General features: G+C 44.8%; 1 protein-coding gene across 1 annotated transcript in view; it reads right to left on the reverse strand.

Annotated features, from left to right (window-relative positions):
- Window positions 1–15,410, reverse strand: part of FLI1 (Fli-1 proto-oncogene, ETS transcription factor) — a 140,249-nt gene that overhangs the window by 24,433 nt on the left and 100,406 nt on the right. Inside the window, exon 5 of the mRNA XM_075564092.1 lies at window positions 13,862–13,927. Coding sequence (XP_075420207.1) covers window positions 13,862–13,927 — 66 coding nt within the window. The remainder of the gene's footprint in view (window positions 1–13,861; window positions 13,928–15,410) is intronic.

The raw sequence follows: 15,410 nt of genomic DNA on the forward strand, positions 1-15,410 counted from the left end.
AGCCTCTACTTTCCCCCAAGAAAGGTCCGGTGGTTGGAACTGCTATCCTTGTCGATCGCAGTTTGCAAACTTATAACCCACTACACTGCCAGGGTTTTCCTGAAAAGCAACGGCAGGAGTTACACCTTCCTCCGAAGACGTGAGTTTTGAAGGCAGCGATGGGGTGGCTGGAATGTACGGCAAGTTGAGACCAATCTCTGGTGACCTTGTGTGGGTCAGAATAGACTTGTGCTCCACAGGGTTTTCAAGGACTTAGCTTTGAGAGGAAATAATCAGCTCTGCTCTTAGCTCCCTTCTGTGCTGGCTCACACAACCAAAGGATCTGGTTTTGAAGGCTCTTCAAGAGGAGCTTAAGCTGATAAAAAAGACCCCATGGCAGTTGGACCCAAAGAGTAAAATGGAGCTGTCAGAAAAGCATGAATGAAATCCGCGCTTTGAGAGTCCCTCCCCTGCCATTCCGAGAGGAACTGGCCCACTCCGGAGAACTCACACTGGGGCTGAGGGAGGTAAGAAGTGAAGGCAAGGTGGAGGGAAAAGCAGTGCCATGCAGTAGTGCAGTTGGCGATGCCAAAATGTTAGTCTCATTGAAAAATCAGTTTGGACTGAAAGTCTGGGCAACATTCATTTGGAGGCATTTGGCTATAGCCTTCAGCCATCTAGTCATGCGACGGCCTGGACTAAAATATAATCCCCAACTCCGCGGTGCTTCAAACCTTACAAGATAAAAGGCTGTCTGGTGCAATCCGCTAAGGGCTGAATTAATAAAACTACAAACAAAGCATCGCAGGGGAAGGATGGATGGAAACGTTACTGCTCCTGAGGAAATGCCATCTGATCCGGCCGTAAGGGGCGAGTGAAGAACGTGGGTTCCTAGAATGTGGGCTGGGGTAGGAATGAGGCGAGGGAGGCAGGAGACAGGCCACAGGAGACGAGATGAGGAGGCAGGGAAGGCACGGGCGCGCACCTATGCTTCGGTGAGGAATAAATTCAGACCAGGTGACTCTTGGAAGGGCACTTGGAGGTCAGATCAGTTTATGGGGCAAACCGGTCACATGTCAGAACACACACGGTCTGGGAGGCAGGCTGCCGGCAGTGGGGCACACTGAAATGTAGTTGATCATCAAATGCGAACATTGAAGTTGTGCTGTTACTGGTTAAATATGGAACCCGTCTACTCACAATCCTTTGGAATCCTCTATCAACGGAGGCACTCCTTGTCGGTCTTATTTAAATAGGTTTTCTTTGGAGCGGTCTCTGATTGGACCGCCTCAGTGGAGGGTGTGTCTTGAACCTTACAACTTCTGAGACACAAAAAGAGCAGAGGAGACAGCGGGAGCAAGCAGGCAGGGCTGGGGGCAAAGGCAGGGGCAATGCGCAGACCGCCAAGGCCTCAGAAACAGAGACGAATGAATGCTAGGGGTGGGAAGTGGAAACAAGAATTCCCCCCACCCCCAGAGAGGACAGAGAGCTGGGCGTCCTGAGTGGGGGGAGTAGGAGAAGGAAATTCCTTAGGAAAGCCCTTCAATGCCACATACCTGCATCTGCAAGGCAGCGCTACCATACTTCCCCGTCTCATTACCTTGAGCACATTTGCACTTGTCTTAGGATATACGTGCGGACTGGTCTCCAGGACGCAGAGAAAGTGTGTCCTCGCCACTCTGTAACCCACACGTGGGCAATAACACTGCACCCAGCACACCCACAGCAAACACACACACCCCCCCCACACACACACACAGAAAACACGGCTCTTTCACCGAGAGAAAAGGAGGATAATGGTGAATTAGAAAGTGTCCCAGACGAGCTGTCTAGTTGAATTCAGAGAGCTGGAGTCTGACTCTGGGACGGGGCTGGCTGGCTGAGCTCCCTGGGGACTGGGGTTTCCTGCCTGCTGCAGTTGAGACAAGGATTCTTTGTTTCCAGTTCTCTCCCTCTCCTTTCAATCTCTCCCTCGCTCCCTTTCTCTCTCCTTCCCTCTCCACTCCCACCCTCCAGCCCTCATCTCTCTTTGGTGAAAAAGTATGCAGTTTTCCAAAGAGGGTCAGATAGAAAGCAGACAAAACATTAACTCAGGAATTTCAAAGGAAAACAATTTTTTTTACTGGAGAGAGGAAGCTACTGTGTATTCTAGAATCATAAATCCTGCCTTAGGACACAGAAAGAGCACACACTCACACGTTCATTCACACACACACATACTCGACAATCACTCCTACTTTTGCTAAAAATGGATTGCGGGCGCTTCGTCTTACAGCAAAGCCGTCTAATGACAAAGTTCTCGCCAGGCTCTCCTGCAAGGCCTCTATACCTCAGCTCTTAAGTGTATGTTCGTTGGCATCAGCAGGGCCTGTGGAACCACATAACCTGCGACATAAGAGATGTTATTTACTGCCTAAAAATAACAGGAGATGACCTCACAGTATTACAGGCCTTTTCCTTTGGGCCCACGTGTTCCAGACCAACAGCCCCCTCCCCACACGATGTTATGGAAGGCAACACACACACAGCCGAGGTCCACTCTGAACTACTTGGGAATAATTCTTGCTCCCCCCTGCGCCCCCACTCCCCCTTACCTCTCTCCAGATGCTACCCCTGGGCTGCCACCCAAACGCGCCTCCCACCTGAAGGGCGCTCACCCACTGCAGCAGAGGACATGGCTTTGGAAACAGTGTGAACTCATCTATGTTTCCTCACCCACATACACATCTCCCATAGAAGCAAACCTGCTTTGGATTTTGTTTTTCAAGCCAGGAAACATGTCAGACATAGAAAAGTAGAGAGAAGAGCAAAGGTCGTACTCTACTTTAAAAATTATGAATTTGGGGTCAGTCTTATTTAAATTCTCCTCCCGCCCACACCCCACACCCCTTCCTTGAGTGCAGGTTTCTTGACTGGCTGTCCTGGCCTACTTGTCGCTGAGTCTATAAACCACTGGTCTTTCTGTTCCCTATAAGTAGATGATGCCAGCCTTGTCCAGGGCTCTAGTTCTCAGACAGACGCCTTGGCGTTTCCACAGGGGCACACCCTTACACACCCATGGGGGCTCGCCTGTGTGCTCTGCCCCAAATCCAACCAGAAAACTCACAACAGCGCTCTCTCTCTCTCTCTCTCTCTCTCTCTCTCTCTCTCTCTCTCTCTCTCATACACACACACACACACACACACACACAGACACACACACACACTTCCTTCTCTTTAATATCCATTTCTAGCTCGATTAGCTGCGTGTCTAGTCAGGAGAGCACAGAAACTCACAACAGCTCTCTCTCTCTCTCTCTCTCTCTCTCTCTCTCTCTCTCACACACACACACACACACACACACACACTTCCTTCTCTTCAATATCCATTTCTAGCTCGAGTAGCTGCGTGTCTAGTCAGGTGAGCATTGGGTCAGGTGAGCATCATGACATCAGTGGTTTCAGGTCACCAGGTGCTCTGGGGAAGAGAGCTAAAACCACTCCCCTCAAGATGGACTCTGGGAGTTGGAATTGACTCCGTGGAAGTGTTGGAAATAACTTCACCATGGCCTCTAAGTTATCCTGATACCTCAGAGGGGATGAAAATTCAGGAAGAAATGACAAGATTTGGAGATACTCCCCCAATACAGTATTCACTTAATTACTACCTCTGTGCATCGCTACTCAACTATGACCCTGTTGAAGGAAGGTGCTATGCTATGTCCACCGTATCGTCCGAGAGCTCAGCCTCATGTTCCTACATGGCAAGGTTTTTGTAAATGACACAGTGAATGAATAGGGTGAGTAGGACATGAATCACATAATTTAGGTTCAAGCAAACCAAACCCACTACCATCAAATTGATACCAACTCCAAAGAACTCTAGGCTTTCCGCGGCTGTATCTCTTTCTGGGGGCAGGCAGTTTCATCTTCTCCCTGCACGGCCGTTGGTGGATTAGAAACACTAACCTTGCATTTAGCAACCTAATGCCGAACCCACAGCATCACCAGACTTCCTTAAATCTTCCACTCTCGTTGCTGGTCTCAGTCTCTCCTGCCACATGAAGGGCTTGAGTAGATGTTCAACTTTAGTATTTATTGGTGCTTGGCTTGCTTTGTTACCCTTAGAGGACTCTTTGCATCGCGCATGCATTTTTCTATTTGTATGTGCTTTTATATTATTTCTTAGTAATTTTATGTGGACTTGTATATCTCCCTAATAAGATTTTAAGCAACTTGGCAGTTTCATCTTTATAATATGGATGTGATTTTCTTCACCACCCTTGGCATAGGGCTTATATACTGTAAAGCTCAAGAATCGTTGGATTTAAATTCAATTGTAACTATTATAAGTTATCGATCCAACTTTTATTAAGTACTTGATGCAATGCTGAGTACTTTCCAAGCATTACATCATCCCTGAAAATGTACTATCAATATAGTAACTGCCACCGAGGTGACCCCTAACTCATGATGATCCTCTGCACAATGAAACAACATGCTGCATGGTCCTGAGCCATCCTCATGATCTCATGATTGTGGATTTGATCTATATTTTATCAGCTGACTTGGGGCAGCAAATCAGCAGGCCCTGTTTTATAGGACATCTTAGTCTGGAAGCTCTACTGAAACCTGTTCAGGATCATAGCATGCAGGCTCCACTGACAGATGGGTAATGGCTATGCATGACGCACCTTTGCATGGAACTGAAGCCCTGGCTTTCACATGAAGATGAAAATTCTACACGGACCAATTAATGCCCTCTGCAGAGGTGCTATAATCACCTTTACTTTATACATGGGAAACCTGAAGGAAAAACTTTGGGTGACTTGCCCAAGGTTACATAGTTTGCCTATTTCCAGAAGCTGAATTTTAAAATCAATAAGCTATACTGCTGAAGGTGACCCAACAGAATGTGGAAATTACCTAACAATATCAACATCACATACTAGTAAAATTTTTATGAAGATAATTCATAAATTGTTATGGCAGTACATAAGTAGCTGCCAGAAATGCAAACCTGATTCAGAAAAGGACATGAAACCAGAGGTACCATTGCCGATGTAAGACGGATCTTGCTAAAAGCAGAGGACACCAGAGCGGTGTTTGTGTTTTACTGACCATGCATAGGCATTTCACCATGTGGACCAGAACAAACTATGGATAACCTTGAGAAAAACGGAGATTCCAGAATATTTCACTCACTTGTGTGGAACTTGTACATGGCCCAGAGGCAGCAATTCCAACAGAGCAAGGGAATACTGCATGGTTTGACCCCAGGAGAGGTGTGGGTCAAGGTCATGTCCTTTCACCACACTCACTCAAATAACCGGACCAGTTGGACTCGATGAAGAAGAACACGTCATCCGAACAGAAGGAAGGCTAATTGACAAGCTGCAATATGCCGGTGACAAGACCTTTCTCGCTGAGAGTGCAGAGGGCTTAAGGTACCTGCTGAGGAAGATCAAGGACGGCAGTCTTCTTTCTGGAGTTCAAACCAATGTGAACAAAAGTCCTCACAACTAAGCGACATTGTGACAGAGAAAAGACTGACATTGCCATGGATTGCATCTGGCTTAGATCCACAATCCATGCTCATGGAAGCAGACGGCGAGAGACCAACCACCACCTTGCATTGAGCAAATCTGCATCAGCCCCCTTTAAAGTACTGAAGAGCAAGGTCACTTTGAGGTCTAAAACATGCTGGACTCAAGTCATGGTATTTTCAACCACCTCACCTGCATGTCAACACTGGCCGTGAAGAAGGAAGCGTGAAGCAGAACCCATGCGGTTGAACATTAATGCTGGCGAAGAAGATCGAAAATGCCATGGGCCGCCAGAAGAACAAACACACCTGCCTCAGAAGGGGCACAACCAGTGTTACACAGAAATGAGGAGCAGTCATCCTCGGTCTCACAAACTTTGGACTTATTATCCTGCAGAGACAAGCCCTTGGAGAAGACATCAGTCTTGATAAAGTAGAATGCCGAAAAGAAAAAGCCAGAAGACCATCAAGGAGATAGACTGGCACCCTGGCTGCAGCGACGCATCGAACAGGATGACGGTGAGGATGGCGGAGGACCGGCAGTGTTTCTTTCCAATGTGCGCCGGGTCACTGAGTCAGAACCAAGTGGACAGCGCCTAACAGCAATAACAGCACGCGCTCAAACATGAGCTCAAAACGTGCACTGTGTGTGTTTAAACTGTTAAAGAATGTTTAAGGTGTTGCTAGGTACGTGAATTAAACATGCAGAGATAATTGTGTGAGAAGCAGCCAGGTGGGAGGAGAGAATTCCAAAGACCTGGATTTAAGCCATAGTTTTGCTTCCAAGACCTGCTGTTTCTGTGGTGGTGCTTAGTCGCTGTTGGGTCGGGGCGGACTCATGGCAACCGTGCATATGCGGATCAGAACCGGACTCCACAGTAGCTTCAGAATGACGTCTGAGCAGCAGACGGCGGTGCCCTCTTCCACAGCGCTGTGCGGGTTACAGCAACCAACCATCAGAGCTCACCTGTTTACGGCCACTCAGGATTCTGCTATCAAAACCTGGCGACTTAAAACGACTCTGTAACCTGTGTCTTACTGTTATTGTCTGTAGAATGGGAAAAGTAGGAAGGCCGTCCTGCCAGCTCCAGACTATGAAAATGCTCAGCACACAGTCCCGACCGCAGAAAGGGGCCGCTTGTACGCGCACAGCCACACCACCCGGATCTCTCCTTGAGTTGGGCAGGGTTCTTCTGCACACGCTCTGCTGTGGCAGACAGGTATCTCACGATAACAGATGCACAGAAGTAGCTTCACCCGTCTGTTTTCCAACCTCCCCTTACTCATTAGCAGTAGCAAAGTCTGGCTTTCACTCTGTTCATCAGACTCACTTCTCGGGAGCACGGTGAGGCTCTCTGCTCCTGCAGGGATGTACCCTTTCAGATACCCGAGAGCGGGTCACGATGAGTTGGAATACACCATCTGGCAGTGGGGTTTGGTTAACTGAATGGTTCAAATCTAATTTCACTTCCTGGGTACCAATAATCCTTAGAGATGGCAGTCATTTTCAAGGGACAAGCTAAAAGTGTGTGCATATAATTGTAAAGCAAAAAGACATCCTAGTATAATACGTGCATGGAAGAAACATTAATAGACATCATCTCCTCCGCCTTTTCCTTTGTGCTTGATGCCAGTTCCTGCCTTTTGTGGCGCGCGCACGCGCACACACACACACAATTCTGACGAGTTTGGTAGCTTTGGGCTTGTTTGCATCTGTGTGTGCCTATTCAAATAAATTGAAACCTGGGGTGTGCAAGGCCTTCTCTTTCTTTTCCACCTAATATTAAAAAAAAAACAATAACAATAGCTTTTAGAGTCAAGCAGAAGAGGGAAGTGGGGAGGAGAGTGAAAAGGAGGGAGCAAGACGCCTGGGTACCTTTGTCTTGCTAATGTACCTTGTTTTGTGGTGTGATGGGTCCAAACTGATTCAGACCCACCTCACAAGTGGGGAGCCAGGGAAGAGCAAGGCAGCTCAAGTGGAAAGCTTGGCCAGAAACAAAAGATGCACCTGCAAAGCACAGAGTAATCCTCTCCACAGGCCACTCAGGGCCCATGTTGGGAGCTCAATGCCCAGCACCACCTGAATGAGGTTCGGGCAGCACGCATTTGCCTGGAAACGCCAGTTAATTCATCTCTGAAGAGGGAGCTGCTCCCGCAATAAGCCTGAATGAGCCCAGCAAAATTACAAACACACTCAACAAACACAAAAGATCTCAGGGGAGGAACTACAGTATGGAGGGTAGAGGGAAGGGCTGCAACCATAGACCCCCACAGGAGTCATGAGTTAGTCGTCCCTACTGTTCAACTCTAACAAACTAGCCTCCACATTGAAATCTGTATTTTAAGCCTTCTCTTCTTGGCTCAGCCTCACAACCTTACTGGTTAATTTTGCTATCAGTGGCACCTTGGCTATAGACATGGGGAATTTTGAAGGGTTCGAATTCTGTCGTTAATTGGCACTCTGAGCCCTTCATTTCTTTGACCTGGGCTGCTGGCCTCAAGGTCAGCAGTTCAAAACCACCAGCCTCTCTGTGAGAGAAAGAGGCCTTCTACCCCTGTAAAGAGTTAGGATCTCAGAAACCCACAGGCGCATTTCTACCCGATCTTACACTCTATGGAGTTGCCATGAGTTGGAGTCGATCTGATGGCAGTGAGCTTTGGCTTTCCTCCTGACTTCTTTCGTTCCTCCTGCTCATTCTCCCTCTGTCCTTCCCGCTGCCTTCCTTCCCTTCCCCCACCCCACCCCCTTCTTTCTCTCTCTCCCTCCTTCTTACTTTCCAGTGGCTCTCTATCTTCAAATAACACCTTCTGTGAAGCTCAACATGAAGGAGGAACCTTGTCTTGCGTGTCTTTGATCATCTCTTTAGAGGTCAAGAGCTCTGTGTATCTGGGGATGACTCTTCCAGCTCTTCCCTTCTACAAGAATACAAAGGCTCAGGTTGAAGTGATTTCTCCAAAGTTAGTCAAAGGTGCCCTGCCTTTCACCCCAATGTGTTTCCCACTATACTAAATGTTCTCCCGTGTAAACTGACATTTGCAACATGAGGCTAAAATATATTAAGGAAAATGTGGTTCCAACTGTTTTCGCTGCAAAAATTTAAATAAATGCCATTGGGTAGGGAAAACAGAAATAGGGCTGGCTCAGGGTGGAATAGGGAGTCACAACAACAAACTCAAATGCTTAAAGGTAGATTCACTATGTTGTAAGTTTCTTTCACAAAATACTCAAGTCATGATCTAAATATAAACTTTTATGAGAAACACAAAGACCTACGCTTTCCAAGGTGTAACCTTGAGTCCCATTTCCTCCATCACCCAGGGGGACTTTGAATTGAGTGGCCGATAATGCTGGCCCTAGCTCTGAGGGATTAAGCTGTGCTACCCTATGTGTCCGCAGGGGCAGTGAATTATTCAATGTGGCTTTTCTACCAACGTCTCTAACTCCCACCGAACAATCTGTCTGTGCCGGGTCTGATAAGAAGGCACAGAAGATACTGTTGGGATGCCCTGGAGTGTCATATTCTCTGTAGAATGAGTCCTCTGAGAGTCAGGAGGAAGGACCTTATGACCAGCGAAAGCCAGGAGTGGAGCAGATCCTCTGGACCTGAGATCCCTGGATCCAAATGGAAGCTATACCATCAGAGGAGGAACAGCACAACCAGAAGCCAGAGCGTGGAAGACAGTGATGGATCTCCCAATCCACAGAGCAAGTTAAGATGAGTGCTTTTGTGCAGAAGGATGGCTTGTGGAGTCAGGTGTGTCTGGGCACTTAATTGGGGAAATTGGACTTGCTGACACACAGAAATGGAGTTGGGTTCTTTGGGGCAGAGGTTTGCAGCAGCGAGGTGCCTCTGGGCACTTTGTTCATGGAGCTCAAATTACAGACCCACAGAGCTTCAGCTGAATGTCTTCAAGTTGAGGCTTACAGTGGAATGGTATGCCCCTTTGGACATTTATTAGCATTCCTGAAACTTTGTAACATGTCCGTGTACACAACTACTCAGCCTTTCTCACTGGAATTACAATTTGTTAACTTCCTTAATAAACCCTTTAATCATGACTTTTGCCTTTGAGTTCTGTATATCCATTGCAATGGGTATTAGAAACTAAAGTGGTAAATTAGAGAACATTAATTAAATCAATGTGGCGGCCCCCCACTGACTGTCAGTTTGTCATTCTCTGGTGGCTTATGTGTTTCTCTGATGCTGAAAGCTATGCCACTGGTATTCCAAGTGGCAGCAGGGTCAACCAAAGCGAATAGGTTTCAGCAGAGCTTCCAGACGTAGAACAGACTGTGAAGAAGAAGTGGGCTGTCAACTTGAGAAAATTAGCCACTGAAAAACCTAAGGACAGCATAAACATCATTGTTATTTACTGAAAACCTAATGAACTGCAACAGAATGATACCAGAGATGCCAGAAGTTGAGCCCCCAGGTCAAAAAGCACTCAAAACATGAGAGAGGAGAACTGCCTTCTCAAGGTGGAGTTGATCTTCATGGTACAAACAGAGCCAAGCTGGCAGGACACCTTCCGGACCTTCATTTGCAGATGGGGAACAACTCAAAAACGTGAAGAAACAGCTTAGAATAAGAATTAAGCATTGAAGGGGGAACCGATCCCAGTGATCCACATACAACCCCTTCCTAGGGAATGGACAGCAGAAGGGTGGGTGAAAGGAGACAGTGGTTGATGTAAGACATGGGGTGGATTTATAAATTATCAAGAACTCATGAGGGAGGGAGGGGGAAAATAAGCAGCTGATATCAAGGGCTCGGGTAGAAAAAAAATGTTTTGAAAATGATGATGGCAACATATGTACAAATGTGCTTGACACAAAGGGTGAATGTATGGATTGTGATAAGAGCCCGCAAAAATAATTTTTTAAAGAATAATTGAACCTTGAATGTACAAAGTATGAATCTAGAAAAATTTGAAGTTGTTAAAAGTGAAGTGGAACACATAAAGATTGATATTCCAGGGCTTAGTGAGCTGAAATGGACTGGTATTGGCCAGTTTGAATCAGAAAATTATATGATTTACTAGACAGGGAATGACATAATCACGAGGAATGACACTGCATTCATTTTCAAAAAGAACACATCAAGATTTAACTTGAAGTACAATGCTGTGTGATAGGATTATATCTACCTGCCTTCAAGAAAATTATTATTCAAATCTATGCACCATCCACCAAAGTTAGGGATGAGGAAGTTGAATAATTCTACCAATGTCTTCAATCTGAAATTGATCAACATGCAATCAAGATCCATTGATAATTGATGATTGGAATGCAAATGTTGGAAACAAAGAGGAGCGAACAGTAGTTGGAAAATATGGTCTCGGTGATAGAAATGAAGCTGGGGATTGCATGACAGAATTTTGTAAGACTAACAACTTATTCACAGAAAATACCTTTCTTGAAAAACACAAAAGGTGACTATACTTGTGAACTTCTGATGGAATACACAGAAATTAAATTGACTACACCTGTGGGAAGAGAAGTCTCAAAACAGCAGATAAAACCGGGCCAGGGGCCGACTGTGGAACAGACCATCAATTGCTCATATTGTAAGTTCAGGTTGAAGCTGAAGAAAATTAAAACAAGTCCATGAGAGCCAAAATATTGGAATTTCAAGGAAAGATATGAGGTATTAAACACTAATGGCAATAGACTTGATAAGCTGTGACATGACACCCAAAACATCACACATGAAGAACGAAAAAGATCATTTAAAAAGTAGGAAAGATCAAAGTGGATGTTAAAAGAGACTCCGAAACTTGCCTTTAATCGTAGACTAGCTAAAGCACCTGGAAGAAATTATGAAGTCAGAGTTGAATAGAAATTTTCAAAGAGTAGCTCAAGAAGATGAAGTAAAATATAATGAAATGTGCACAGACCTAGAGTTAGAAAGCCAAAAGGAAAGAACACATTCAGCTTATCTTAAACTGAAATATGATTAAGGAACAATGTCCAGCCTTGAGTTGGAATATTAAGAGACTCTTTGGGGAAAATATTGAATGACGCAGAAAGTATCAAAAGAAGAAGGAAAGAATACACAATCACTGTACTAAAAAATAACTAGTTGGCATTCAGTCATTCCAAGAGGTATCATAGGAGCAAGAACCAGTGGTACTGAAAGAAGTCCATGCAGCCCGGAAAACAATAGCCAAAAACGAGACTACAGAAATTGATGGAATACCAACTGAAATGTTTCAACAAACTGAGGAAGCACTGAAATGCCCACTTGTCTATGCCAGGAAATTTGAAAGGCAACCACTTGGTGACCTGAATGGAAGAGATTTATATTTGCACCCATTTCAAAGAAAAGTGATACAACAAAATGCACAAGTTACAGAACAGCATCATTGATAGCATATGTAGGCAAAATTTTTACTGAAGATCATCCGCCAATGCCTGCACCATTATATTGACAGGGAGCTGCCAGAGAGTCAGGCTGAATTCAGAAGAGTATGTGGAACAAGGGATATCATTGCTGATGTCAGATGTGTATCGGCTGAAAAAGCAAAGAATACCAGAAAGATGTTTATGTTTCATTGACTTTGTGGATCATAACAAACTACAAAGAGTCTTGAGAAGAATGGGAATTCCGGAACACTTCATTGTGCTCCTGCAGAATCTGTACATGGACCAAGAGTCGGCCTTTAGAACAAAACAAAGAAATGCTACATGGTTTAAAATCAGAAAGGTGTGCCTCGGGGCTTTATCTTCTCACCCTATTTAGTCAACCTGTAGGCTGAGCAAATATAATCAAAGAAGCTGGATGATATGAAGAAGAATGTGGCATCAGGGTTGGAAGAAGGCTTACTAAACTTTAATATGTAGAAGATACAATCTTGCTTCTTTGCTTGTAGCAACATGAGCAGGACTTGAAGCACTTGATGATGAAGATCAAAGATTGGTGCCTTCAGTATGATCACAACTCAATGTGAAGAAAACCCAAATACTCACAGCTGGACCAGTAGTCGCATCATGATAACTGGAGAGAAGATTAAAGTTGTCTGGCTTGGACCCAAAGTCAGTGTTCATGGAAGCAGCAGTAAAGAGCTCAAAGACACCTTGCACTGGGCGCCTCGGCTGCATACTAACTCCTTAAAGTGTTGAAAAGGGGGGGGAGGTTTCTTTGCGGGCTAAGGTAAACCTGAGCCAAGGCATGGTATTTGAAATTGTTTCATATGCCTGTGAAAGCTGGACATTGAATAGGGAAGACCGAAGACAAATGGATGCTATTGAATTATGGTGTTGGCAAAGAATACTGAAAGTATTATGAACTGTCAAAAGAACAAACAGATCTGTCATGGACCGAGAACACCCAGAATGTTCCTGAGAGGCAAGATGGCAAGACTTTGTCTCAAGTCCTTTGCACCTGTTATCAGGAGAGGACTAGTCTCTGGAAAAAGGAACTCATGCTTGATCAGGAAGAAGTGCAATAAAAAAGAGGACGGCCTTTGATGAGATGGACTGACACAGTGGCTGCAACAATGGGCTCAGACTTAGGAACAATTGTGAGGATGGTGAGAACCAACTTGATGGCACCTCACAACAACAACCCTGTGTTCGTGGACAAGAAAAACCTGTGCTGTCATTCTGGATAATGAAAAAGGAGGAGGAGAAGCGTCTAGGACAGAGAAGGGACTCCTCACTCATGCCTTGAGACCATTCAAATGCCTCCCTCTCCAGGGGATTGTTATTTCTCGGTCATATTTTCTTTTCACTGCCTCTTTGTTTTGAAAGAAGCATTTGTTTACATTCCTGTTTCTCTTAAATCAAGAACAAAAATGCATTCACTCTTAAACGTCCAGAATCTAGCAGTGTGTGGAACAATAAACTCACCATGCTGCTTCAGAACGGAAGGTGCCAAGAAACTCTATCGCAATGTTCACTAAAATCCTTTACTGGCAGAAATCATCTGTTAGAACTGTTTTCTCTTTCTCTTAACTAAACAAGTCCCCAAACCATCCCTTTAAAAATAAATTGGCACTGATAAAATGTGTTAGGAAAGACCTTAATATGCGAGCATGCTCGGAACCTAGAAATGTTCATTATTTTCAGCAGAGAGAGGCTTCAATTCCCAGCTTTAAACATAAACAACATATATAACTTTAAGTTATATCTTCATGATACATTATAAAATGCTCTAAAACCTTGTTGTGTTTTTTTAGGTATTTTTACAATTAGGGGCATACACAGGGTAAACTTTGACCTCTCATCTTAGATGCTGACACAGTGGGTCAGGCCTGGGACACAAGTCTGAGATGCCCCACATCAAACCCAAGTTTAGGACAAGATCATGCTGGACACCCAAGGAAAGCATAAGTGTGTGAGGGAAGTAGACTCACCTTCTTTAACACTCAGCCTTGAGGATTGGTCTGTGTGAGAGGTTGTATTATAGGCCAGCAGTGAACCTAGAGGGCAAAAGAGAAAAAAGAAAGAAAAAAGGATTGTAGACCAAAAATTACTCTGCGATCAAGAGTAGGAGATGGAGAAGAAGTGATAAATTGTTTCGGGGACACAGAACTTCTGTGAAGGCTGATGGGAAAGAGTGGGGATGAATGGTGGCGACAGGTGCACAACATGGTCAAAGAAATTGCTGCTAGACGCCGCTAAGTTGGCTCCAGCCCACAGTGATCCTGAGTACCACAGAGGCAAACCCTGCACCATCCTGCACCATCCTCACAGTCTTTGTTACATCTGAAAGTCCGTGTTGTAGCCACGCGGTCAGTCCATCGCATTGAGAGCCTTCCTTTGGACTGATATGAGGCCCTTTCCCAGAGATTGATAAAATATCCAAAGGATGTGAGAGGAAGTGTCATGATCCTTGGCTTTAAGCAGCATTCTGGCTATATTTCTTCTTAAACAGATTTTTTGTACTGGCATGATACATTTCATATTCTTCAGCATAATTCAAATACACCAACTCCTCTCCAGTCTTACTTATTCATTGTCCAGCGTTTATATGTATATCAGGTGATTAAAAATACCCTGGCTTGGTTCAGGTGCCCCCTGTTCAAGGTGACATCTTTGCTTTTTAACATTTTAAAGTGGGATCTTGCAGCAGACTCACCCAGCACAATCCGTCCTTTTCCCCTTGACTGTTGCGTCCGTGGACCTCAATTGTGAATGAAAGCTTGGACATCTTTAATATTTTCTCTCTTTGTCATATGATGTTGCTTGTTGGCCCACTGTGAGGATTTTTGTTTTGTTGAAGTACAACCTTAATTAAAGATTGCAGTCTTTGTAAATAAATGCTTCAAGTCCTCTTTGCTTTTCGCAAGCAAAGATGTATCATTTGCACACCACAAGCTGCTCAAGAACCTTCCTTCAATCCTGAGGCCGTGTTTTCCTTCAGAGTCCAGCTTCCCAGCTTATTTGCTTGGCATGCAGATTGGATGTGTGTTGGGAAAGAATGTAAACCTCACAAACACCTTTCCTGATTTCAAAACATTCATAATCTCCTGGTTCGCTTTGAATACCTGCCTCTTTCCAGGTTTCACATGAACACAATGAAGTGTTTTGGAATTCCCATTTTTTGGAATTCCTCCCATACCTTATGATCCCGTTGAGTACTTTTGCACAGTCTTTCCAACACAGGTAGTCTTTGCTTTCAGCCAAGATCCATCTGACATCAGCAATGATCTCCTTTGTTCCACATGGTTGTCTGAAATCATCTTGAATTTGTGGTAGGTCCCCGCAGATGTACTGCAGCAACCATTTTAAAACCTTTTCAGCCAAGTTTTACTCACATGTGATATTAATAATATTGTTCATTAATTTCTACATTCAATTGTGTAACTTTCTTTTCAATGACACAAATACAAATCTCTTCCAGTAGGTCAGCTAGGTGGAGGTTTCTTAGCATAGATCAGTGAACACTTACAATGTTGCGTC

This window comes from Tenrec ecaudatus, chromosome 12, assembly GCF_050624435.1.
Source record: "Tenrec ecaudatus isolate mTenEca1 chromosome 12, mTenEca1.hap1, whole genome shotgun sequence".
NCBI lineage: Eukaryota > Metazoa > Chordata > Mammalia > Afrosoricida > Tenrecidae > Tenrec > Tenrec ecaudatus.